This window comes from Lissotriton vulgaris, chromosome 5 (genome assembly GCF_964263255.1).
Source record: "Lissotriton vulgaris chromosome 5, aLisVul1.2, whole genome shotgun sequence".
NCBI lineage: Eukaryota > Metazoa > Chordata > Amphibia > Caudata > Salamandridae > Lissotriton > Lissotriton vulgaris.
The window spans coordinates 316,802,768-316,829,314 of record NC_141693.1 but is presented as its reverse complement, the minus strand read 5'-3'; the positions used below and the strand labels follow the sequence as shown (position 1 = coordinate 316,829,314).

At 47.7% G+C, this 26,547-nt stretch overlaps 1 protein-coding gene across 2 annotated transcripts in view; it reads left to right on the top strand.

Moving 5' to 3' along the window:
- The window catches only part of MMEL1 (membrane metalloendopeptidase like 1), a 1,016,153-nt gene that overhangs the window by 956,720 nt on the left and 32,886 nt on the right, over nt 1-26,547 (top strand). For both annotated transcript variants that reach the window (XM_086921554.1, XM_086921553.1), the window contains exons 18-20: nt 2,829-2,948; nt 3,090-3,223; nt 10,391-10,456. In XM_086921554.1, the coding sequence (XP_086777680.1) occupies nt 2,829-2,948; nt 3,090-3,223; nt 10,391-10,456 (320 nt within the window). The remainder of the gene's footprint in view (nt 1-2,828; nt 2,949-3,089; nt 3,224-10,390; nt 10,457-26,547) is intronic.

The following is a 26,547-nucleotide window of genomic DNA, read 5'->3' as shown; positions in this document are numbered from 1 at the left end:
CAGGGACCAGTGGAACAGGTCAAGGGCTTGGCTTGAGGCAGTGTGACGAGAACAGCTTAAGGCCATGCTTTGTACAGGAATTTATATAGCGCAAATCACCAACCGGTTTCTAAGCGCTTGCTTAGGGAACCCGTCCTGGTATTCCCCTGTGAGATAGCCCTGGCAGGGTATGCACAAGGTGAAAGCCAGGCATCCCGCCACGAGGGGCCGTTGTGGAGATTAAGCAAGCTATTGCCCAGAGTCGCAGAGTGTGAACCAGTGAATCAAGTAGGCACCGGAGCGAGAATTGTCGAGTCCATGGACATTTTAGGACTCAAGACCCCGCCGAGCCAGGAATTGAACCCTGGTCCCGGGCTGACCTCTGCTTCCAGGTCTGCCTCCTCTAACCAGTGAGCCACACTGTGCTCCTAAGGTGCTCTTGAAGGTGTTTCACAGTTGGGTCGGAGGCAGGTGGCAGCCACTGGGTATGCGTGAGGTCCACAGACTGAATCCAGAAGTCTAAAGTGGAGGGGATTGGCAAAAGCATACCCAAGCCCGCATCCTGTTACAGTGCCTGCTATGCATGGTCAAAGGTCCTCACCAGGAACCTGTTGAAAAAGAGGACCAGGGGCTTTCAATGGTCAAAGGACAGTGTCTATCCCCACTGCCCACTGACAACAGTTGCAGTAAATGCCCGGTGAGTACTGCATGAATGGTTACTAGGCACATGGTGTGACTACATAGAGCAACCTGTATCAAATAGCCATTCTTCTGTGTTCACTGTTATCTAGGCACATCTACAGTCTGTACCATGAGAATACTTAAGCCAAGAGTGCTGGGCAGAAGACATGGCTGAAGTCCATGCTCTGTTTCCACTCAGCGCTAGAGCAGGCCTTCCCTTCTGGGGGCTGCATGAAAGTTTCAAACATATAGTTAAAAAAATCATGAAAATCCATACAAAAAAACAGTGCTAGACCGACATTATGAGTATCTTCTAAGATCACAAGGTAACAGTCTATACAAGTCAAGTCAAGTCAAGATATCTTTATTCGACTTTAACCAAGTCATACAAAGAAACATAAGCAAAAAAGCACATGGCATAAAAATACATATATACAGTTGAGTGTTTTAAAAAGGTACTATATACAATGATTTAAGAAGGCGAAATTTGACCAGCAGCTTTCACCCTTGCTGCGGCCACTAAAAAATTTGCAATACAAAATGTTGTACGTGGATTTGATGCAAGCTGTAAATAGAGCAGCGCCGGGCGCACCTGAGTAAACCCTGCTTCTCTCAAGATGGGTAGCAAATATTTTTTCCTCGGCCCCTGATATTGGCAACAGAACATGACGATGTGCATTGTATCCTGCACCGAAAAGTCATCGCAACTGCACGGTGGGGCTAACAGTCTATACAATAAAACCGTATATATTGCCTTAATAATGCTCAATTGAAGGGACACAAGGGTTTCTCTCCCATGCACTAGTCTTGATTACATTTCACACGTAAAATAAAAGTTAAATTTTTAGCCTGTGCTACTTAACAGCCCCCTGAACCGAAGAAGTGAAGTACTCCTGTGCCAATTTACTTAAATTAATTCAGTATTGATATCATCTATGATAATTTAGGTCAATTCTTCAAACGTTCATTACAAAATAATAGCCTGTGCTTTCTCTGTATTACAGTCCTAGGTAGATTTTGAGACGTGTGTCCCTTAAGTTGGAGATAATTAGGGCATTAGTTCGTAGTCTTAGTAACCTTGAGGGTTGCCCCAGGTAACCTCAGCCACAGGAATATTTTAGTGGATACCCAACTCCCTTTGAACTGCATCTACCATAATCCCTTAACCCCTTCACTGCGGCGGCTATTCCGCCGCAGTGCTAAGGAGGCGGGGCGGCCGCGCGGCGGCCGCATGCTGGTGACGGAACCGCTCCGTCACCAGCGTCGGTTGAGCTGTGCTTGTGACGGAGCGGTTCCGTCATGGCCCGCCCCGCTCAATAGAACGCTCAGCGCAGGCGCGGAATTCGCGCCGCGCAGGCGCGCCGAGCGGGCCATGACGGAACCGCTCCGTCATCAGCACAGCTCACCCGTAGCTGATGACGGAGCGGTTCCGTCATCAGCACTTAAGGGGTTAAAGGAATTTCCTGACCAGTTTTCAGATGAGTGATTGTTTTTTTAGCCACAGTGGTGCAGTTTGAACAACCTAAGCATGGAAAGGTACCTTCCACTGGCCCACCTGTGGCACACTGTAGACCTACTGATCTGATGCTTCATAAGTTTTCATTAGTTCCTCCTGGTGGGTTGCTGCTTTTTCCTCACTCTAGTGCCATGAAACTTTGCAGGTGTGGGAGCTATTTTACAAGTAGTATGTAAGGCTGCATAGACTAAGTAAAGGTGCTGTTTTCTCCTAAAGCACCATGGTACAGTTATAAAAGCACCACATATTAGGAAATCAGCATACTTTACACACCATTACAAGAAATGGACACATATGGGTAGTGAGCACACAAAAACCATAGTCCAATGAGTCACAGCTCTGGTAGTACTAGAACAGGTGGTCCATAAGTCTGGTGACACAGTGTTCCAGGCCATGTACGCCACATTCAAGAATGAGATATGGTCAGTTCCCTGGATCAGTACCCAAGCCTGGGTCGGTACACTAATATCATCAAATTAGGATGAGGCCGCTGAAGCATAGGGTGAGACTTCCACTAAGCGGGCTCAATACCCTGCAGAGCCTTACAGGCCAACATGGTCCACTTCAGGGAATACCATTGAAGAGAGGGGTGATGTTTACGTAAAATGCTTGAGAACATCAGACCAACAACATATTTGGGCTTTCTTCCCAGTGTTCCCAGCCGGCATCCTGCAGCCTCCTTTCTTCAGTAAGCACCAGCCACAAGCATTGAATTTTGGCGGGATCGGCATGGTGATTGGCCACGAAATTACCCACGGCTTTGATGACAACGGTAAGGAAGCATTCACTACAGTGTCCTGAAATTTTCAGGAAGCCCAAACATGGGTGTGCTTGAGAAAGCAGGGCATGCATTTCTACAAAATCATTCAATATGTTCTTCTTTCTTTATTATGGTGGATGTTTTAATGGACAGGTAGGAACTTTGACAAGGATGGAAATATGTTTGACTGGTGGAGCAACTTTTCGGCGACACTCTTTAAGGATCAGTCTCGCTGTATGGTGTACCAGTACGGAAACTACACCTGGGAGCTCGCCGGTGGACAAAATGTGAGTAGATTAGCTTGGAAAACATATTTTATTCGAAGCTGATGATTTCTATTAGTAGTATTTTTGGTATTAGTATTATCATTGACATGATTATAACTTAGTATTGTTGCTGTTGACATATACATCCTGACCTTTGTTATGAGCTTCACAAGCCTTCACTGTAAAGTTTGCCTGGACTGCACCACCTGCCCAAAATGCCTGGGGCATAACTCCACATGACCAGCTGCCTCCCAGGCCCCTACTGAGCCTAAAATGCTGGATCATATAAACGCAAGAAGCAAGAAGGAATTCAGAACTACAGTAGTCTTAGTTGCCCCCCCAGTGCCCCTGCCCTGGACAGATCACTTTTTTGTTCCATTTATTATTTACTTGCCCAAGCATAAAGCTAGCGCTCCCACCCCTCTCAACTACCCTCGACGTAGGTGGGCAAGATTCTCCCTGCTAGAGTTTAATAAGGCTCTTACCGCAGAAGGGCCCCCAGGAGGCAATGACGTGGCAATGGCAAATAAATTGCTCAATGATCGCATCACGACTGCTCTGGACTGCACAGCCCCACTGGGCCGGCCAACCAAAGGTGTCCGCAGACAAAGAACTGCTCCCTGGTTCAGCGAGGTGCTGCGCTGCGCCAAAAGGGATTGTAAACAAGCAGAAAGACAATGGAGAGTGGCATATGATGACCGGATGAAAGAGGCCTATCTTACTAAGAGGCGTACCTATCATAACAAAATCCGGATAGAGAAAGCCACATACTATGCAGACAGAATCCACGGGGCAGAAAATTCCGCCAGGGAACTGTTCAGCATATATAAGTCCCTATCCACCCCAAAAACCTTCACTCAAGATGAAGATCACTCAGTAGCAGCATGCAATCGCATCGCTAACTACTTCGGAGATAAAGTGTCTAAGATTTATTCTGCTTTTCCCGATATACCACCTGCAGCGGAAGAGCCTGCAGACTCAGCAGGAGAGGAAGCCGATCAAAATCCGCTACTCCATTTTACTATCCCCTTACCGGAGGATTTAGTTAAAATTTGCAGATCTGTTAAATCTGGCTCCCCTCGAGATCCCGCATCCCCAAAAAGGTTGAGTGACAGTCTGGAGACACTTGAACCCTACATCAGGCACCTGCTAGATGTCTCCTTCCGATCCAGCTCTATACCTGAGGATTGGAAACAGGCTGTGGTGCTTCCCCTCCGCAAGAAGCCCAACATTAGCTTTGAGAAGCTGGACAATTTACGCCCCATTTCTCTGCTGCCTTATTTCTCTAAGGTTGCGGAGAAGGTGGTAAACAAACAGCTAATGAAACATGTGGAGGAAAGCAACCTTCTTCACCCTACCCAATTTGGGTTTCGGCCCCGTCATTCCACGGAGTCTGCCCTTCTCAGGGCTACCGAAACCCTCAGGCAAGGTGCTGACGAGGGACAAACCATGGCTTTAATCCTCTTAGACCTCAGCACAGCGTTCGACACTGTAGCTCATTCCATCTTGCTACAGTGTCTGAACAAAGGTGGGGTGCGAGGGGCAGCGCTGAAATGGATTTATTCATTTCTTGTAGGCCGAGGCTTCCAAGTGAGGCAAGGTGACCATTACTCTGAGCGAATCGCTTTGGACCAGGGGGTGCCGCAGGGCTCGTCCCTGAGTCCAACACTTTTTAATCTTTATGTCACCCCGATTGCCACCTTGGTAGAGAGTCACGGCCTCCGAATGGTGTCTTATGCCGACGACACGCAGTTGGTCATCTCCCTGTCACGCGCACCCGGTCTTTCGGCGGACATCTTCAGAGCTTGCATGCAAGATCTAGCTGCCTGGATGTTCGCCAATTGCCTCAAGCTTAACGGAGGCCAGACCGAGGTGCTGGTCGTGGGGGGAGGCCAATCGGCGTGGACGTCGGCATGGTGGCCTCCTTGCCTAGGTCAACACCCATCCCGTGCCAGAAAGCAAAGAACTTGGGTATCTGGTTCGATTCTGACCTGACCTTTGGCCCCCAGATCAATCGGGTGGTCGGATCATGCTTCGAGACCCTAAAAAGTCTCAGGAAGGCATTGAAGTTTTTACCTGTAAGAGCCCGTCAAACCCTGGTGCATGCACTAGTTACATCAAAGATGGACTATGGCAATCTTCTCTATTTAGGGACCCTGGAGAAGAATTTGAGCCGCCTACAGGTCTTACAGAATGCCGCTGCCCGACTAGTGCTTAGACTGCCCAGAAGAGCCGCATCCTCAGCGGCCCTCCGGTCTTTGCATTGGCTCCCGATCAGAAGCAGGGTAGAATTCAAAGCACTATGCATGTGCCATCGGATCATCAATGGGAGGTCTCCTCTCCCTTTGAAAGAACTGCTGACGTCTTATGAGCCGTCCCGCTCCCTGAGATCTTCCGGCTCAGGACTCCTGGCTATCCCCAAGGTGTCTAGAGCACGGATGGGCGGAAGATCCTTTAGGTACCTTGCAGCTTCTAGATGGAACAAACTACCCATAGCATTGCGACTAGAACCATCAGAACTAATATTTAGGGCCAAGCTTAAAACTGCACTATTCGAACAGTAAGGTATTCCATTTCTGTAGGTTCCAGTAAGTATCTGCTCCTCAGCGCGGGGACACGCCGCTGGGCATCACCAAGCGCTTTGCAAAACCCCCTAAATAGAAATAGAAATAGAAATTCCGTCTTTTATTTCTACCGCAAGGGAAGCAGCAGAGAAGAAAAAGAGATATGATGGACAGAAAGGTGTGAGTAGTGAAAAGGTAGAACTGTAAATGGATAAAGGAAGGTACTCTAGGAAAAGTAAGGGGAAAATATAGGAAGGCCTGTATGAAAGAGTTTCAAAAAGAGTAGTGTGTGCGTGTTAATAAGGGGTATTCAGGGCTCGAGTCGGGGTACCAGGCGGGTGGACGGCGCCCCCCCACTTATTTTACCGGGAGCTCGATAACTATAAACTGCAACTGAGTGCAAGCCACCTTTCGTGATGTCACTTCCTGTCGTGAGGTCAGCATCCCCCCACTTCATTTTTTAGCACTTGTGACCTGGGGGTATTGAAGGATACGCCTGAGGCTTAGGGTCAGATGTGGAGTACGAGAATCAAGAACAGCACAAGCCAGGGAGGCATCATCCACCCTTGAAGAAGACCTAAACAAGATGCAAGCATACATTTGAAATTAAAAAAGGCATGGACTAGTGGGGCCTGCAGTGTTACCTAGCACAGTGCAATGCAAACTCAAAAGATTGTTAGGAGCAATTGTCAGCCTGACTTTATCAGGGTGCCGATTTGTGTGGTAATGTTGAAACGTGTAGCACGACTTGGGATGCGTTTGACGAAATCCTGGTTACTAAACACTCCCACATTTTTTGCATTCCCTTGTAATGTTTGTCACCTGTCAGTCAAACTGTCGGGTCTGGTGGCTTAGTGGACTAATACCTCCACTTTAAGGGCTTTGTGTTTACCCTCATGGTCACAGGTTCAAATCCCAAAGGGTTTACTCAGTCTTTCATCCTCCTGAGGTCAATAAAATACATACTGTTGGGTAACATCTGTTTTTCAACGCCAAGATGCCCACGGGTGAACGTGCGCTTTACAAATACACGTTATGTTACTTATACCGCACTAACCTCCATCTAACCTCCTCTTGAATACTGTTGATAGCAGACATAATTCACATAGAAAGCTGAACGTGCCTCTCAAATAACTTGGGGGCATATTGCCAACAAGTAGCAATATTTATCGCTAAATAGGCTTAGCGAGGATTTTTTTATCGCTGCCTATCGCTGGATATGTTAGCGGAGAAAACATGCTATTAGCAAAGTTTTTCTCCATTGTGCTAAAATATCCAGGATAGCGGCAAAATGCGTGAATATCGCTGAGAATACAGCAATAGATATTCACGCATTAGCGACGAAATGCTCTTAGCCATGTTATCCACCTCCCATTGGATAACATGGCTAAGAACTGGTCTGGGCAGGTGTTAGTATTTGGAGATATTCGAGCTTAGCGCAAATATTTCCAACGCTCCGCCTGCCTTGCTAATAGGCGATAGTGTTGTTAGCGACTGCTTTCAGTCGCTAACTGGTTGGGTACACCCACTTTGCATGTCATTAGTGATAAACATCGCTGACATGCAAAGCGGTCCTCAAACCGCTCGCTATCGCCTAAAAGCTGTCGCTAACATCAGTTAGCGACAGCTTGCTAATAGGGCGATAGAATTATCGCCGCTTAGTGGCCGAAAACGGCCGCTATATCGGCGATAATTGCCTATCGCCCCCCCCCCCCCCCCCCCCTTGGTAATATGCCCCTAGGTTTATAGATGCGTATTCTCTTTTGCAATTTAACATTGTGTGCGTACATTCCTAATGCAATTCAAGAGTAAATGCCCAAACTGAATTTTGGGACTCAGGCACATAGTTCTATGCAAATCTAGGCCCTAATTTACAAACATTACGCCATAGTTTTACTCTTATGTTTAGGGTAAAATATGACTTTTCTGAATTCCCACAGGTTTCTAGGAATGCTCCTGGAATTCTTTTGTGGATTCCGTTTACACATGAAAAAATAGGCTTTTGTGTGTTTCAAAAATTAGTTATCAGAGTGCAAATGCACTTGCTAACTTTTTTTCTTTGGGGGTATATTCTTCCTCTGTATGGATTTACTCCTATCCCAGATAGGAGTAAATCTCCAATATCTAATCGGATAGCAATGCGCCTTGAACAATTGTGAATATACACACAATTGTGAGCTTGTGGGTGTTCATTTATTTGGCAAGCCTTTTCCACCCTGGAGCAGATTTAATTCCATGTTAAATTGCACCATTCTTGTGTAATAGTATGCATGTGTAAATTGATTTACAAGTGTAAATTCATGTTTTGTCTGCAAATGTGAATTTGTGCTAATTAGAATGATATATGAGAACTGAGTAGAATGATATTTCAGCAACAAGTTGAATTTACGTGTGCACTTAACTTTGAGAATTATGTCCAAGGAGGGCAACTATCTTAATGCCCTGATGTGAAAAGGTCTAGTATACCAAGTCCGATTTAAACAAGCTAATTACTGTTTCCCACTGTCACTAATTTTTGAACAAATCATGTACGCCTCAATGACAGATGCAAATGGTCACTCAACAGTAAAGTACCACAGAAGTCACTTGGCAGTAATAACTGTGATCAACTTGTTGCTGCTTAAAAGATGGAGTTCTTGTGAATGCCTATGGAGTATGCGGACGAACAGAAAGATGTCATGACAATTGCACTTCCGAATATGGACTCCCAGAATATTGTGGTACAAGTGTATCAAGGACAGAATATTGAACGATTAGTGCATATAGGAAGTATACATTTACTATTTCTAACTCCACATCTACGCACCTTGAACATATATATATTTCCAAGTTACATATACGTGGAGTTATGTATAGACAGTGTAGATTTACTTACCTATTAATATTTTATTTTAAATATTTTGTCCTGGATATTGTTCTGGTGCAGATACTTGAGGTGCACTGTGTCATAATGACACTAGAATATCTACATTTCCCTGTCTCTTCTAGTGGGAATGCCGCCATTAAATAAGCTACCATTCACTTTCAACGTAAAGGCATGAGTATATATTCCAGTTCACACCCTGATTCCATATTTAATTCGTAAACTGTACGAGAACCCACAGTGGGGCAAATTACCAACAACTAGCGATAATTATCGCTTTGTTGGTTTAGCGGCGATATTTTTATCGCCGAGCCGCAGCGATTTTTATCGCTTAGGAACCTTGCTATTATCAAGGCATATCTCCTAAGCGATAATAATCGGCCAAAATGCATGAATATCGCTGAAAAGTCAGCGATATTCATGCATTACCGAGCTAATGCTCTTAGCCATGTTATCCACCTCCCATTGGATAACATGGCTAAGAACTGCTCAGGGGCAGGTGTTAGCTTTTGGAGATATTCGCGCTTAGCGCGATTATCTCCAAAAGTTGGTAATAGGAGATAGCGATGTTAGCGACTGTTTCCAGTCGCTAACATCTTGGCACGCCCACTTTGCATGTCATTAGTGATAAATATCACTGACATGCAAAGCGGGGCCCAAGATGATCGCTATCTCCTACTAGCTGTCGCTAACTGGTGTTAGCGACAGCTAGGTAATAGGGAGATAATTTTATCTCTGCTTTCTTGGCATTTAAAGCCAAAAAAACGGATATAAACCCCCTTGATAATATGCCCCAGTGTTTCTTAGGAGCCTCTTAATGCCTGGGTTGCCGGACACTGAGGCTGAGTAGTCTTGATTCAGTTCTTCAGTTCAAAGTTTTATCGTGTGGTTGATAAGATACATAACAATGAGCAACCACATGGCAAAACTTGATATACATGGTAAAATAACACGAATGATTCATCTTTTATGAAAATAGTAAAAGGAAATAATATACTTCTTAAAATACACAAGCTACTTATGTTCCATGATTCATCGGGGCCTTGTTGCGACCTCATACATAAATTAAGGAATTCCCATAACGGTTAGGTAATATTGCACGTTTTACTTATGCTGTAATGGCAGCAATTCCGGTGCAATATTATCGTAACAGGGTCACTGCGGGGTTCATAATGAGCCTTATTATCTATTCAGATTATCTATTTTCAACCAAGTAAACTACATAGAACACACTTTCAGGGAACTAACTCAATTTATTAAACACATCATCATTAACCCTTTGCTAGACTTTCCCCCAGATGGCTGATGTTTGCCCTGAAAAAGTGTGTTTGTGACCAGAATTCCGGCCCTTGGCAGAATACCATCCACATATTAATTTGGTGTGCAAGTGTTTGTACAAGTGGGTAGGGCAGAAGGACTACTGGCAAACGTTGTTAACATGTGGAGTTAAAATAGAGGGCAAATGTTAGTGGGTGACCGAAAAATCTTCCTTAGAGAGGCCAATCACATATTTACAAGGGCCCTCGGGCCACGAAGGCCTCCTCCTTAACCACAAGAGTGCTGGGACCAAGATTTGATCTCTGCTTTCTTTGTGGTGGCTGATATTTCGCAGCATGCAGAAACACATAAAGTATTAACCCCCTTGCATAAGAATAGGATGCCCAGCCATAGCCACCAGTCTAATTTTTGGACGTGTAAACACTGTCAGCTTTTGAAAATTGAGATAATTGTTCTAATGAATGGTCATTACTTGATATACAGGTCAGTGGGATTAGCACATTGGGAGAAAATATTGCGGACAACGGCGGAGTGAGACAGGCGTACAAGGTAATTTGTTCCAGTTTTGTGCAGTTTTGTGCATTGTAAGTAGCCATTCTTTTCATTTTTTTTAAAATAAAATGTCTGTGAAGGTCGGCAATGAAAACAGAGATTGACAATTGATATCACTCACGGTACTTGACATATTCTAGAATTTAAATGCCACTTTTGTTGAAAGCTTCACATCCTCAGAAAAATCATGCAAAAGATCTCTTCAAGTGCAAGCACAATCATCTTAACCCATCCTTACTTGGAGGCAGGCAGGCTCAAGGGCTCTTCATTATCCTCCAAACAATCAAAACGCTTACCATGAACTTTATTGGGATCATCCCCACTGAACATCTTACATAGCCACTAAAAAATGCCTGCATCTGCATTAATTTCAAAGGATTGGCCCTCCAAAACTACCTAATCTCATCCTCCACGGAGACTCAAATGTTTGAGAGGATGTGCAAGCCCTTGTGTTGTTTCAGCTAGATTGTGGTCCTGGCTGTTTGGCCCAAATGATCACTCACCTCACCAGAGCCCTGTGTTGACACAGTAACACACAAGTGATGGACCTTTTTTTCCAATGCCCCGGAATAAACTTCACTTGAGGACCACAGCAGGAAATTTACCCTTTCTGTCTCTCTCCCTCTCTTTCTCTCTCTCTCTTCATCAATACTATATATATATATATTGATGAAGAGAGAGAGAGAGAGAGAGAGAGAAAGAGAGGGAGAGAGACAGAAAGGGTAAATTTCCTGCTGTGGTCCTCAAGTGAAGTTTATTCCGGGGCATTGGAAAAAAAAGGTCCATCACTTGTGTGTTACTGTGTCAACACAGGGCTCTGGTGAGGTGAGTGATCATTTGGGCCAAACAGCCATATATATATATATATATAGATAGATAGATAGATAGATAGATAGATAGATAGATAGATAGATAGATAGATAGATAGATAGATAGATAGATAGATAGATAGATATTTTTTTTAATATTATTTTTTTACTAAGTACACAGTGGTGATCACCACTGTGTAATCATGGTTAAGTCAAAGTTTCCATAGAAACAGCTTTTTTTGTTTTGACAATCTCTTTGGTGCTGTTTGACAAATCTATATGAAACTTTACCAAAAAAGTTCATCCACCTCAGGTCGTTCCAGGAAAATTTTGGGGTTTATCCATCAAATGAGGGCTGAGGAAAAGAGGGTATCCTAAAACAGGTTTTTTTTAATCCAATTCCCCGTAGGATTTTGGAAAGATATACAAAAAAACGGCTGATCAGAATTACACCAAATTCGGCAGAATGCTAGATCTTTACTCAGATAACATGTTTTTTGTGATATGGTAATAATCTGTTCAACCCTTTTATGATAAAGTCATGTTCAAAATATAGTGCTATCTGGACAGTCATTCCAACAGGACTACTGATGTCCTCCTGTGGTACCAAACATTTAAAAAATGCAGGGAGCTGATTGGTTGAGAGGGCTTTTCTCCCATCAGCCATCACAGGCCCACATCACCAGTACCAGTTCTGAACAATCTTATTGGCTGGCTGCAAGATCAACAGAAATGTTGCGGCAATTTCAGGACTCAGGGACTCAGTCACCCTGCCCCAGTATGTAATAAAAAAAATAAGATAGAATGGGGCAGGGTAGGAGGATCTTGACCCCTGGTCCTTCTGTTGGGACCCAGGAGGACCCCCACTGAACCCAAAATGTTAAAAGAAATCCATAACACTGGTACAGTGATATTCCTGTGGGACCAAGCAAGGCCCCTGTGTGGTCCCAATGGACTCCCACGAGGTCCCATAGAAGTACCATGTGTACTGTGGGCCAATCGAGTATTAAAAAGTGAAGCTTGCACTGTCAATCAGTACCTTGGAGTGCCACATGTGCAGAAGTACCACAGGGCCATGAAAAAATGTTTACAAATTGAAAATGTGGAATTGGTGTCCACGGAAGCTTGTGCAACCATTGGTCGTTAGCCAGCATCGGAGCGCTGGCTGCCCATTGGTGGCTGGGCACAGAACCTGGCCACAGGCCATGCGTGGCTGGGTTTGGCCACTCGCTGGGGTTTAGCTGTAGGGCCTGGCCATAGGCCAGGCTCTGTGCTCAATCCCCTACTGTGCATGGTCAAAAGCAAAGCTCAGTGTGGGACTTAGGTGAATATGACCATAAATAATCAAAAATATCTATAGTGACTGCTGCCTGGCAATTCAAATGAAAAGAAACTGCTGATTTTGTTAGTGGTACCGCGGTTCTGAAATTAATTTTAAAAATGCAGTTCGCAACGGGTAAGGCCCAAGACCAGACTGCAGGCCAGATCCTTTGGCAAACCCAGCAGTCCCCGGCCAAAGGCCATGTGCAGCAAGGACTGGACAATCCCAGATGGTTGGGTGCAGGTCCTAGTTGCAGGCTTAACTATTAGTTTTATAAATGGTACCCTGACCATCAGCGTGTCATTACCTCCTCCATTGTGATAGACTACTATCCTTCAAACTTATAGATGCTGAAAACTTTTACCTCTGCCATCCTCATGGACTACCGTCTGTTCAAATTCTTTTATTTTTTTAAACAAACTCTGAATGCGGAAGTTTGGTTTTGTAAAAGCAGAAAAAATGAATAACCTCCTCGACCTGGAAGTTTTCTTTCAGAGTGTGGAGGTCATTATTTGTATTGTCTTTCTCTCACCTCCTGGCTTTTCCTGGACAGAAAAAAAATAGAAATTATATCTTCCACACTAAAGGGAGCGTGTGATCTAATGTTCTACCATCAGTCCCTACTCTGTTCTGCTGTCAGAGGTTGATCAAGCTTACGGAGTCTCCATCAATAGAATACTTAATGTCTAATCATCTCTAAATTAGGCAGGTGAACTGAGGGATTGGCAGGAAGGCTATTGTGCCACATTTGGAATGGAGTACCTTGTCCGTCAAACTTTAAATTGGGCTCTTAGTTTTCAACAATGTTTTTTGTTGAAGTCTCTAGGGTTTTTTATGATGCGCTATTTTCATAACCCCTGCTGTGCACAGGTTTGAATATTATAGTGCATCGTAAAAAAAGAACAATTTTTGGGGTGAGTATTTGAGTGTTTTATGCATTAGAATTTTCCTGTAATTTTATGTTTTTAAAAAAATAAGAACCTTTAAGTTGCACTAATAATCCGTTATATCTCACAGGATCAATCAATCAATCGAACGATAAGGAGTTTGTATAGCACTGCTACTCACTCATGAGGGACTAAAGGCGCTGAGGGGGAAGGGTGGGGCTGATCCATCTGGGTGTGGAGATCCGGTCGAAGAGCCAGGTCTTGAGGTCCTTCCTGAATTGGGTCAACGACTTTGCCTGAGGTGGAGGGGCAGGGTTTTCCAGTTCTTGGTGCTGAGGTAGGAGAAGGATCTCCCTCGGGTTCTGGTCTTGTGGATCCATGGGATCAAGGCCAGGGCGAGTTGGGCGGAGCAGAGTTGTGTGGCAGGTGTGTGGAATGCGAGGCGGTGGTTCAGATATTCTGGTGCTGCTTAGTGGAGAGCATTGTAGGCATGTATGAAGAGCTTAAAGGTGATTCTCTTTTTGATTGGGAGCTAGTGGAGTTGTTGGAGGTGTTGTGTTATGTGGCTGCAGTGGGGGATGCTGAGGATCAGTCTGGCTGCCGTGTTTTGGACATTCTGTAGTTTCCTGAGTTGATTCTGGGTGATACCAGCATACAGTACGTTGGCGTAGTCAAGTCTGCCGGTGATGTGTACGTGGGTGACGTCTTTCTGGATTCTGTCGGGATCCATATGAATGTCTTTTGAATCAGGCGGAGTGTGAGGAAGCAGGATGAGGTTACTGCGTTGATTTGTAGGTTCATTGTGAGCGAGACGTCCAGTATGATGCCGAGGTTGTGTGCATGGTCCGTACGGATGTGAGGGGTTCCTAGTGCAGCAGGCTACCAGGAGCCACCCCAGTTTGAGGGGGAGGGGATGGGGATCGGGATAGGTCCCAGGATGAGTACTTTGGTCTTGTCTGAGTTGAGCTTGAGACAGCTGTCTTTCCTCCATGTGGCCTTCATTCTGCTGTGAAAGTTGATTCTGGCGGTTGTGGGCTCGTTGGCATAGGAGACGATGTTGAATCCGCGGGTTCTGACGATGGCTACAAGAACGGCCATGTAGATTGTTGTTAGACTTGGCTTTTTCAGCAGGCTTACCACCAGACATGTTGCTTTTTGTTATGGATTGGTGTTTCCATTATTGACATGTTTGATTTACTGGTAAGTCCCTAGTAGCGTGCACTGAGAGTGCCAGGGCCTGTAAATCAAATGCTATTAGTGGGCCTGCAGTATTGATTGTGCCACCCACAGAAGTAGCCCTGTAAAGGTAACTCAGACCTGCCACTGCAGTGTCTGCATGCAGTTTTTACAGCCATCTCGACTTGGCAAGTGCACCCACTTGCTAGGCCCTAACCTTCCCTTTACTTACATCTTCGGTAGGTTCAAGGTCCCCCTCTGAGCGGGGTGCAGTGCATGTGAAAGGTAGTGCATTTTCTGGTGTGTGTGACATGTCCTGATCCCGTAATGCAGTATATTTCATTTTTCACTATTGAAAGGCTATCTGTCCCATAGGATAGATTGGGAGGTACTTTGTAACCTCTCAACCCCATTAGGATGAGATGGAGAAATAGTTTAGTTTGCCTGAATTCAGAAGGTATGAATGCATTTTTTGGTAAAGATGATTTTTTTGTTGTGTGTTTGGAAATTCGACTTTTAAAAAGTGGGTATTTTCTTGCTTGGCCATCCTGTGTGCCTCTGCTGGGTTGTGCAATTGACTGTCTGGCTTTGGAGTGGCAGGGACTGGGGTGTGTATTCACTGTAGACAGCCACTGGGGGGTCAAGTTGTGTCCTGCCTTTCCTGAATGTGTCATGGCTGGGCTGATTAGACCTGACTGCATTCAGAATAGTGGGAGGAGTTTCACTAGCACCCAAATATGCCTGGTCTGCATTTAGAGTGATGAGAGGAGATTTCCCTTGCACCTGATTAGGCCCTATCTCTCTTGCACAATGCTGTCTCCATCTCCTGCCAGGAAGCTTGACCAGAGAGGACAGAACTGGTTTGGGCTGAGCACAGACCCTCTCTGCCCAAAAGAACAAAGAGAAACTGAGTACAAATATTGGGGCCCAGACCCCAGAACTTTAGATTACTGCTGAACTGAAAACCAGCCAGGAAGAAGAGCTGGAAACGTTGTCAGGAGGATCTGCCACTTTGTTGCGTGCTCTGCTGTGTTGGCCTGCTGCTTGCTGCTTCTGTCTTGGGCAGAGAAAGGACTGGATTGTACTTTCATCATCCTGCTGTTAGAGTTTTCTCCAAGGGCTTGCAGTAGAGCTTGCCTTCTGTTGGAAGTCTCAGGGAGATAAAAGACTTCAAAGAATTTGCTTGGATCAAGAAACCAGCCAATAAGAAGAGCTAGAAAAACTGCCAGGAGGAGTACTGCCATCGCCATCCCGGATGGATACAAGATCATCAGGAGGGACCGCGTCAACCAGACTGGGGGAGGCATCGCCATCGTCCACAAGAACACCGTCCGCATCACGACCGACACCTACGCGCCGCCGAACACCTCCACTTCCAGATTCACACCGACCCAAAGACGACCCAAAGACGACCCTCAGAGGCACCCTCATCTACAGACCCCCGGGACCACGCACACAATTCAGCGAAGACATCACAGACTTCATCAGCCCGCACGCCCTCCCCTCCACCGAATACATCCTCCTAGGGGACCTCAACTTCCATCTGGAGAACAACAAGGACTGCAACACTGTCACCCTGCTGGACAACCTCGCCAACCTCGGACTCAAGCAACTGGTCAACACCCCCACCCACTACGCCGGCCACACGCTTGACCCCGTCTTCTCATCCAGCAAGCACATCACCTTCAGCCACTCCGCCGGACTTCACTGGACCGACCACAGCTGCGTCCACTTCAGCTTCAGAAAAACCACAACCCACCACCACCTGCAACAGGTTCCTCACAGAAGCTGGAGCAAGATCACCGCCGACCAGCTCACCACCTCCCTCAGCCAGAACCCACCTGCGAGCACACCGGACCCCAACGAAGCAGCCCGCAACTTCGTGCAGTGGCTGACCGCCTGCGCTGACGACCTCGCACCACTGAAGAACCCTCCCAGCAAACCCAGAAGCAATATGGCCCCCTGGTTCACCGACCTCTGCCCCCACCAAGTCTTCAACAAGGCCGACTCCACCATCGCACCCGAACTCCGAGACATCATCAACACCTCCTTCGACACCGCCACCTTCCCGGAGAGCTGGAAGCATGCCGAGCTCAGCGCCCTACTGAAGAAACTAACAGCCGACCCCACCGACCTCAAAAACGTCCGCCCCATCTCGCTCCCCCCTTTTCCTGCCAAAGTTATTGAGAAGATCGCCAACAGACAGCTTGCCGCCTTCCTCGAGACGAATGGATCCCTTGACCCCTCGCAGTCCAGTTTCAGAGCCAACCACAGCACCGAGACCGCCCTCATCGCAGCCACCAACGACATCCAAGCCCTTCTCAACAACGGGGAAACAGCGGCACTCATCCTCCTGGACCTCTCCGCCGCGTTCGACACTATCTGCCACTGCACCCTAGTCCAACGCCTCAGCAACACCGGGATCCAAGAGACGTCATTGAAGTGGATCACCTCGTTCCTCGCTGGAAGAACACAAAGAGTCCACCTCCCCCCGTTTCGCTCCGAGGCCACCAAAGTCATCTGCGGCGTCCCCAAGGATCATTACTCAGCCCCACCCTCTTCAACATCTACATGAGACCCCTCGCAACCATCGTACGCCAACACAACCTCAACATCATCTCCTACGCCGACGACACCCAGCTGATCCTCTCCCTCACCAGAGACCCCGACACCGCCAGAACCAGCCTCCACGAAGGGATGAAAGACGTCGCCGAGTGGATGAAGAACAGCCGCCTGAAACTGAACTCAGACAAGACGGAAGTCCTCATCCTTGGACCATCACCCGCCGCCTGGAACGACTTCTGGTGGCCCCAGCCCTGGGCACCGCCCCCAAGCCTACAGACCATGCACGCAACCTGGGCTTCATCCTGGACTCCTCCCTCTCGATGACCAGACAAATCAACGCCGTCTCCTCTTCTTGCTTCCACACCCTCCACATGCTCTGCAAGATCTTCCGATGGATCCCGATCGAAACCAGGAAGACAGTCACCCAGGCCCTCGTCACCAGCCGGCTGGACTACGGAAACACCCTCTACGCCGGAACCACAGCCAAGCTACAGAAAAGACTACAACGCATCCAGAACGCCTCTGCCCGACTCATCCTGGACATCCCTCGACGTAGCCACATCTCCGGCCACCTGAGGAACCTGCATTGACTCCCCGTCAACAAGAGGATCACGTTCAGGCTCCTCGCCCACGCACACAAGTCTCTCCACAACCTGGGCCCCAAGTACCTCAACGACCGCTTGACCTTCCACACGCCCACACGCCAGCTACGGTCCGCTAGCCTCGCCCTCGCCGCCGTACCACGTATCCGAAGAGCCACCGCCGGAGGCAGATCCTTCTCCTACCTGGCGGCCAAGACATGGAACTCCCTCCCCATCCACCTTTGGCTGACCCAGGACCACCTCGCCTTCAGGAGACAACTCAAGACCTGGCTGTTCGAGCAGTAGCGGCCCCTTCCCCTAAGCGCCTTGAGACCCTTCCGGGTGAGTAGCGTGCTATACAAGTGTAATGATTGATTGATTGATTGTTGTTGCTTTCCTGGGTTGGCCTGTAGTTGCTGCATCTGCCTTGGGAAGTGAAAGTACTCAACCAAACTTTCTTTACTTGTTGCTGAGTATATCGAAGAGGTTGAAATAGAGCTTGCCTCCTGTTCATGTAGTCTCAGGGACAGCATAGACTTCACCTACCTCTGGGTACCACCTCTGGAACCGCGGTTTCTGTTGCCAAAGAGGGAGGAAGCAGCAGACACTGTCACCGACCCCACTGCGAACTCCGCGTCCTGAAGGCACCACAGAGAGCACCGCCACAATTCGCACCTCAACCCTGGTCTCACTGACGAAGACAACTGCTGCGGCTACCAAGCCGCTGCTCGCACCCGACCTGTGTGCACCACACTCAGCACCGCTTTCCTTTCCTCTGCCGCCCTGGTCTTTCCGACGATGTCGCTGCCTGCTGACAGCGACACCACTAACTGCACTGGTTTGGGGGCACCGCTCGTAATTTACATGATGCACCGCCCTGTCCCACACCGCAGCCTGGTCCGACTGATGCCAGCTCCAATCAACTGTCACTGTCGCTTTCACCTTGACCTGTCAGCACCGCCACAAGCACTGCCTCACTCTACACCACAGCCCTGACTCACCGACACGGATGGATGATCATCACTGAGTTGTTGCCTACACCACGACTTGAGGGCACATCACACCGCACCGCTACGCTTCACTCTGCAACCGCAGAGGTCACCATGACCGGCACGCATCGTCGTGGTCGGCTGGAATCAAAGGTACTGTTTAAGGGTCTGCAGACACTATCGCCGGTCCGCACCGACGTGGTCAGCCGGAACTGTTGGATTCTGTTGTTTTCAGCACCACAGTAGCACCGGACGGAGCTACCGACTTCAAAGCAGCAGCGGTGCGTCCATTGGGGCGTAGGGGCGTAGCCCCACCATCCCACATGGAAGCATCGCGGCCGCCGAGCAAATCTACTAGTATTATAAATAACAGATCAGCCGCCGGTTGCGCAGGGGGGGTGGGCGTGGCCTGCTGCAGCTTGAGTGACAGTCCACACACTCAGGCTGCAGCAGACCGTAGTGGGGAATTTACAGTGCGCATGCTTGGGAAAGTTTGAAACTTTCTCAAGCATGCGCACTGTAAGTTCCCCAGCGGGACCCAGGGGTACTTGTTTCAGTTGTTTGGTGCCACAGCCCGGGTTTAGAAAGGCCGAAAGGGCGAGCAGCAAATATGCCTCGGTAGCCAATCCTGGCGCGGCAGCAGTGCCAGGATTGGCTGGTCCACCGGCGCAGCATCCCATTGGATGCCGCGCTTGGGGGTGAGGTCTGTCGCTGGCTCCCGTACAGTGGTCTAGCTGTCGCCGTGATTGGGACCCATCGAAATCTTCTGGGGCGCGGGGGAGCACTTAATGGATTAATATAGCGACTTTCATGACCGAAAAAAGGAACCCGGACTCCCGGAGTAGTGTCATATGGCTCAGAATTCAGAAGGCGAATTCAAACAAACATTCACCAAAGCAACACATCTCTGTCATGCCAACTCCGGTGAGTCGAGGGAAATTGTGGGCAAGCACTAGCATGTGTAGCTGGGCAGGCAGTATTGTGTGTAGCTGGGCAGGCACTAGTATGTGTAGCTGGGCAGGCACTAGTATGTGTAGCTGGGCAGGCAGTAGCGTGTGTAGCTGGGCAGGCACTAGCACGTGTAACTGGGCAGGCACTAGCATGTGTAACTGGGCAGGCACTAGCATGTGTAACTGGGCAGGCAGTAGCGTGTGTAGCTGGGCAGGCACTAGTATGTGTAGCTGGGCAGGCACACCCAGAGGTACCCTTGCTAATATTAAGTCAATAAAGGCAATTTCGTGGCAGTGGTGTAACGGGAAATAATGCATCTGTGGCAGCCTCGCATGCACAGGGAGGAGCCGGAGGACGTGATTAAGTTCGTGCATAACCTCCACACACGCGGTGGCACACGCGGCAGAAGGACTTCCAGCTCACCACAGCACTCCCCAGTCCCCACGGGAGACGATATTTGTGCAGTTTGCCTGTGAGAAGAGAACTACTTCGGTGTTACACATGGCAGCAATGTCCGAGCTGAAAGTTTAGTATTAGGTGGCAGCCAGGTTCTCATGAGCTCAGAAAAATAAACGATTGAATGCGAGTAACCATCAGGGTTCAAATCTGTGAACTGCAAGTTATTCACCGCTCTCTTCGGCTGGTGGAGGTGCATTAACCCGCTAGCTACCTTATCATTTTGGTCAGAAGTTGTACGCCTGATACTGCTGGCGTGTGCTATTGCTGTTTAGTACTAATAGTTCTGCTGCTAGTTTGAAGTCAGGGTGTGCCCTTGCAGTTTGCCTGTGAGAAGAGAACTACTTCGGTGTTACACATGGCAGCAATGTCTGAGCTGAAAGTTTAGTATTAGGTGGCAGCCAGGTTCTCATGAGCTCAGAAAAATAAACGATTGAATGCGAGTAACCATCAGGGTTCAAATCTGTGAACTGCAAGTTATTCACCGCTCTCTTCGGCTGGTGGAGGTGCGTTAACCCGCTAGCTACCTTATAATTTTGGTCAGAAGTTGTACGCCTGATACTGCTGGCGTGTGCTATTGCTGTTTAGTACTTATAGTTCTGCTGCTAGTTTGAAGTCAGGGTGTGCCCTTTCCATGGCTGTTGACGAGGGATTAAAAAAAAAAACGTTCTTAACCGAAAGGTTTCGGATGTCCATTCTTCTTCCTCAGTTGCAGGTTTTTTTAAACTATACTTTAGTTCAGTGCTTGATTTGTGAAATAAAGAGTGCCGGTGCTCACAACTCTGCTCAGAAGCTGACTATCGTGTAATGATTGAAAGTATGGGCCCTGGGCCCTCATGATGGGCGCAGCAAGGATGGACACAGACACCAGGAGAGAGTGGTAGGAAAGGTCCTGAGCACGTGCGCTCAGCCTCTTTTATTGGCAGCGTCATGTGACACCATGACGTCTGTGGTGGGTGGGTGTAGAGTGTGTTGCATTACATAGAAACACTAGAACGTGTCCACACCAAGACACTACATATCGCACACTGAATACCAAGGCAGGTAGTCTTTAATCCACTACCACACAGCACAATCCCTGCCATTTTCTCACATGTGCAGGTTCATTTCTGTTTGTGACGGGGTTGCCGTCTTTTTCTTCCTCCGTCTTTGCTACCTGCGTATTTTTCCTCTCATGCACTCGTTATATCATAAGGAAAAATCCGTGCAGTTCGGCCCCCACCCGGCTCAAATTAAGCGCGGCGTTGGTTATGACATTTTGCGTCTCTTTTCTCTCTGGACGGATTATCAAAAAACATGGCAGCCTCTTACTCGAGCACCTGGGTGCACTTCGGCGCCTTGTCTGGTGCATGAGGCGCTAGAGACATACTACACTAATTAGTACTACCTGCCCATGTTCCAGTGCTGTGTCCAGCCGTGAGGATGGGTGGTGGAGGAAAAGAGGATTGACAGTCACCTTACCCCTGACAAGTAGGCACTAGCTAGGGGCGCAGTGAGTCATTTTTTAGCAGCTAACTATGAGTATCAGAAAGGGAACACAGGGAGAAGAAGACACAGAGGGAGGGGTGACACAGAGGGAGGGAGTGACACAGGGGGGGGTGACACAGGGGGGGGGTGACACAGAGGGAGGGGTGGCAGAGGGAGGGAGTGACACAGAGGGAGGGAGTGACACAGAGGGAGGGGGTGACACAGAAGGAGGGGGTGACACAGAAGGAGGGGGTGACACAGAGAAGGAGGGGGTGACGCAGAGGGAGGGGTGACGCAGAGGGAGGGGTGACACAGAGGGAGGGAGTGACACAGAGGGAGGGAGTGACACAGAGGGAGGGAGTGACACAGAGGGAGGGAGTGACACAGAAGGAGGGAGTGACACAGAAGGAGGGGGTGACACAGAGAAGGAGGGGGTGACACAGAGAAGGAGGGGGTGACACAGAGAAGGAGGGGGTGACACAGAGAAGGAGGGGTGACACAGAGAAGGAGGGGTGACACAGAGGGAGGGAGTGACACAGAGGGAGGGAGTGACACAGAGGGAGGGAGTGACACAGAAGGAGGGGGTGACGCAGAAGGAGGGGGTGACGCAGAAGGAGGGGGTGACACAGAAGGAGGGGGTGACACAGAGAAGGAGGGGGTGACACAGAGGGAGGGGGTGACACAGAGGGAGGGGTGACACAGAGGGAGGGGTGACACAGAGGGAGGGAGTGACACAGAAGGAGGGGTGACACAGAGGGAGGGGGTGACACAGAGGGAGGGGGTGACACAGAGGGAGGGGGTGACACAGAGGGATGGAGTGACATAGAGGGAGGGAGAGACACAGCGGGAGGGACTGACACAGAAGGAGGGGGTGACACCGAGGGAGGGGGTGACACAGAAGGAGGGGGTGACACACAGGGATAGAGTGACACAGAGGGAGGGAGTGAGGGATGGAGTGACACAGAGGGAGGGAGAGGCAGTTGTTGCAACGCCAATACGTTGATTGCTATTGGGCAGTACTTAACTTCGCAGACCACGAAATCGCATGCCCCGACAACGCGTTTTGTTTTTTGTTCCCCTCTGTTTTATGTGTGAACTGCTCTTTTATCCTACTGAAATGAAATTGTTGTAAAAAAGACAAGAATACATATCCCATATCCGTCCGTATTTAGCCAGCCACGCATTTCCCAGAGTGTGCTTGCTGCTCGTCCTATAAGGCACCTGGACGCCACCCAAAGCGCTATGAAGCGCTATGTAAATATCATTACTGTTGGGGATAGTCTGGTCCGCTGTGCATGAATTGTGATTGGCTTTAAAATCTGTTCCCTAAAGTGCAATTTATATCTGTGCCTATTTCGTCAGCCACGCATTTAGCAGATTGCGCTTGCTACCCGTTCGATAAGGCACCTGTACGCCACCCAAAGCGGTACGAAGTGCTATGTAAATACCATTAGTGTTCGAGATAGTCTGGTTCGCTGTGCATAAAATGTGATCAGCTTTATAATCTGATTTCTAACATGCATTTTTCTTTTCTGCTGTGTGCCTGCAATTCCATCCATCCACCCTGTACAGACTTACATGAAGCAATTATTAAGTATTTGTTTGCAAACTATCCACCCATTCATCCATCCACCCACCCTTTGATCCATCCACATACCCATCCAGCCATCCTTCACCCATCCACCCTTTGAAACATCCATTCATCCATGCACCATTTCATCTAGCCATCCACCAATCCTTCACGCACCCACCCTTTCATCCGTCCATGCATCCAGCCACCCTTTCATTCAGCCAGCAAGCCATCCGTCATCCACCCACCCTTTCATCCATCCAGCCAGCCTTTCACCAGTCCTACCATACACCCTTCATCCATCCACCCACCCTCTCCCCATCAATCCACCATCACATTAACAAAGGAATGATGATATTGACATTGCGCACAATTTACGTTATTTGTAGCTTTGTTGAGCGTTTGCAGTATTAATGAATGCATTACAAACAATTCAATCAACTGGCATTAAGTATATGACCGTTATTAAGTATATGAGCGTTATTAACGCGCGCGTCAATAAGCTAAGGTGACATAGCCGCTGTTTAAAATAACTATGTCTTCAGCTTCCTGGAGTGCCTCTGACTTCGTTCTGTTTCTTTACTTTTTGTGACTGTTGGTCCTGCTGGGAAACATTTTCAATTTATGTTGTCTTGTTTACTGGGAGCATTGTTTTTATTTTCCTTTAGTGTAACAGGCTGGCTGGTGAAGTGCACTTCCCATAGTGTGCAGTCACTTCAATTTGCCTTTAGGTGACTACCTGGCTTGATGGTGGTTTTCTATTTGATTTCATGTAACTCCTTGTCTTGATGAGTGCATTGGTTTTAGTTTGTTTGAGGTAACTGCTTCACATGCTGGTTTCATCACACAGCTGACACCCACCCTGAGAAAGCCAGAGCTGCCCTGTTATTGTTATCAACACCAGTGCGCTTAGGTTCCTTACAGCTCCTTCACTTGAAGTGGGTTACCACCTACTCGTTTACTTTTTGTATCCTGCTCGTACCAAGTCAGATCCAGACCCAGACCAGTCATTTTTCTTTCATTAAACTGTTTTACTTGCTTGGTGCTTTTATGTTGGTGCCTGCATGCTGAGGTGTACTCTTCTTCAGTTTAAATGTATGTGACTGGCCTGTTGACTAGCACCCTGCTTTCAAAGTGAAGGTTCACAGGTTCACACTTGCTTTAGCTTACTTTTGTATGGTTGACTGCATGCACTGTTTTGCCGGATGCATTGCTTTAAGTTACTACTTGATGCATTGCTTTCAGTTTGCTTTAAAGTAATTGCCTCTCATTTTCCTAATGCTTTGTGAAGGCTGTTTCCCAACTGCTGTGCAACTTCTTCTACTCTTAGAGCTGAGATTTTCATGAAAGTCTTATAGTCTGAATTCAGCACCTGAGCGTAATAGGACGGAATGAATGAAGCTCTGTGGTTATACTGAATAAGCAGCTACCTATGTTATGCCATCTATTAATGTAATAACTGCACTTTCACAATTGCTTTATTAACCTTCCTGCTTTCTCAAATTTGCTTGAAAATGCACGATTTTTTATTCTTTTTTTTCAAAATTTTCTTGGGGGGGATTATCCCCCCAAAGCCCCCTTTTGGGGTTCGGGCTCGCTCGCTGCGCTCGCTCGCTACGGTGCTGTATGCAAATCACTTCACGCCCCACCACTTTGAAATGTCACCCACCGCCCCTGCTTCAAAGTACTGCATTTTTACGTCATACTTGCAAAGTGCCTATTTTTGATTACTGTATGTTGTTCTTTTATTGTTTTGGTCTTGTGTGCACAGATAAATATTGGTTATTTTTCTAAAACTGGTTATGATGTTTATTTGTAGTGTTTTCACTGTATTACTGTTGGTTCTGCCCTTGAGAGTACGATCACGTTTTCCGACATGGTTTTCATGTTGGTGTATCTGACACGGAAACCTTGTCAGAAAGTGTGTTTGGGGGCCAACAATAGGGCTTCTTTTGGTGCACGACCTCTGGTTGGAGGTTGAGGGGCACCTATGGTTCCCCCTGTTGATCCCTTCATCTTGTGGCAGGCACCTTGAGGAGCCTGCCACGTGGTGCAGGGATGAACAGCACTTCCCATTTCACTATGCGAGCATGCATTACGGCCAGTTTACGGCTGCAATGCATGCTCCCATATGGAAATATAGAAATGCGCCCAAACAGTGTTCAGTCGCATCCTAATAAGGCGGTCGGGACTGCCGACCGGGTGTCGGTCCAAGTCGGTGTCGGTATTAAGTGATTTTGCCCTACATCACAATAACCTCTTGAGTATTGTTGAGGAGTTGAAAGTCATTAAGGTATTCGGCTGAGGTGTCTGTTGATAATTTTCTCTAAGACCTTATCCCGAAATGGTCTATAGTTATAGAGCATGAAATGGTCAGCAGAGGGTTTCTTCAACAATGGTAGAACAGTGTGTTTCCAAGCATTCGGGAAAGTCTTGGGAGAGGGGGAGGAATTCGCAATGGGTGTGAGCATGGCGCTGATGGGTTGCAGTCCTCTGGAGTAGGTGAGGTGTGGTGGGGGCAGGGGTCCATTGGGATGAATGAACTAGGTGCTAGTGGTTTCTTCTTGGGTGATGATGATGAGCGGTTGATTTACAACTTGTGTTGCCAATCAATTGCTTCTTGTTGTTCAGTAATTTAATTATTATAAAGTTTCACTCAATGGTACCCGTGTAAGGAAAGATATGAGAAAAACATTCTAATCTTGCGTTGTATGTATTGTTCAACTCCACAGGTTTTATCAGATTCCTGGCATGCACATGTCAAACCTGGCATGCAGTGGCTGTTCTGAGCCTGAAGTGGCGATCAATAGCATATGTCTGTGGTAAATGTGAAGCTTAAACTTGGGGCTGTGAGGATGAACATAGGTTTACAATATTAGTGCATGAGCATTTGAGCTGTATGTGTTACCTTTGAAACAATAGCTGTTGAGAACACTTGAGAAAAAAGACAAACTGGCTTTGTGGTTGAAAGACTGCTGTTATTTGAGGCTAATTAGAGTGTATATTCTCGGGGTGAGATTAGACTTGCTCAGTTTGTGCTCGCTGGAGGCAGGGTCCATTTTTTAATTTTTGTATTAGGGCTGCAGCTTGAGTGGACATTGAGGAGCTACGGGTGGGCTGCGGACGGAGAAATTACACTGTGTATGGTCCCGCGGCAACCCGCAGCTTGAGAGGGCGTCGAGGAGCTACGTTGAGCTACCTTGGAGTTACGTTGGAGTTTGGCGTTTGGCTGCGGCCTGAGAGGGCGTGGAGGAGCTGCGGACGGAGAGGTACTCCCGCGGCTTTCTCTTCTGTGCTTGCAAAAGCAGTGTTTGTA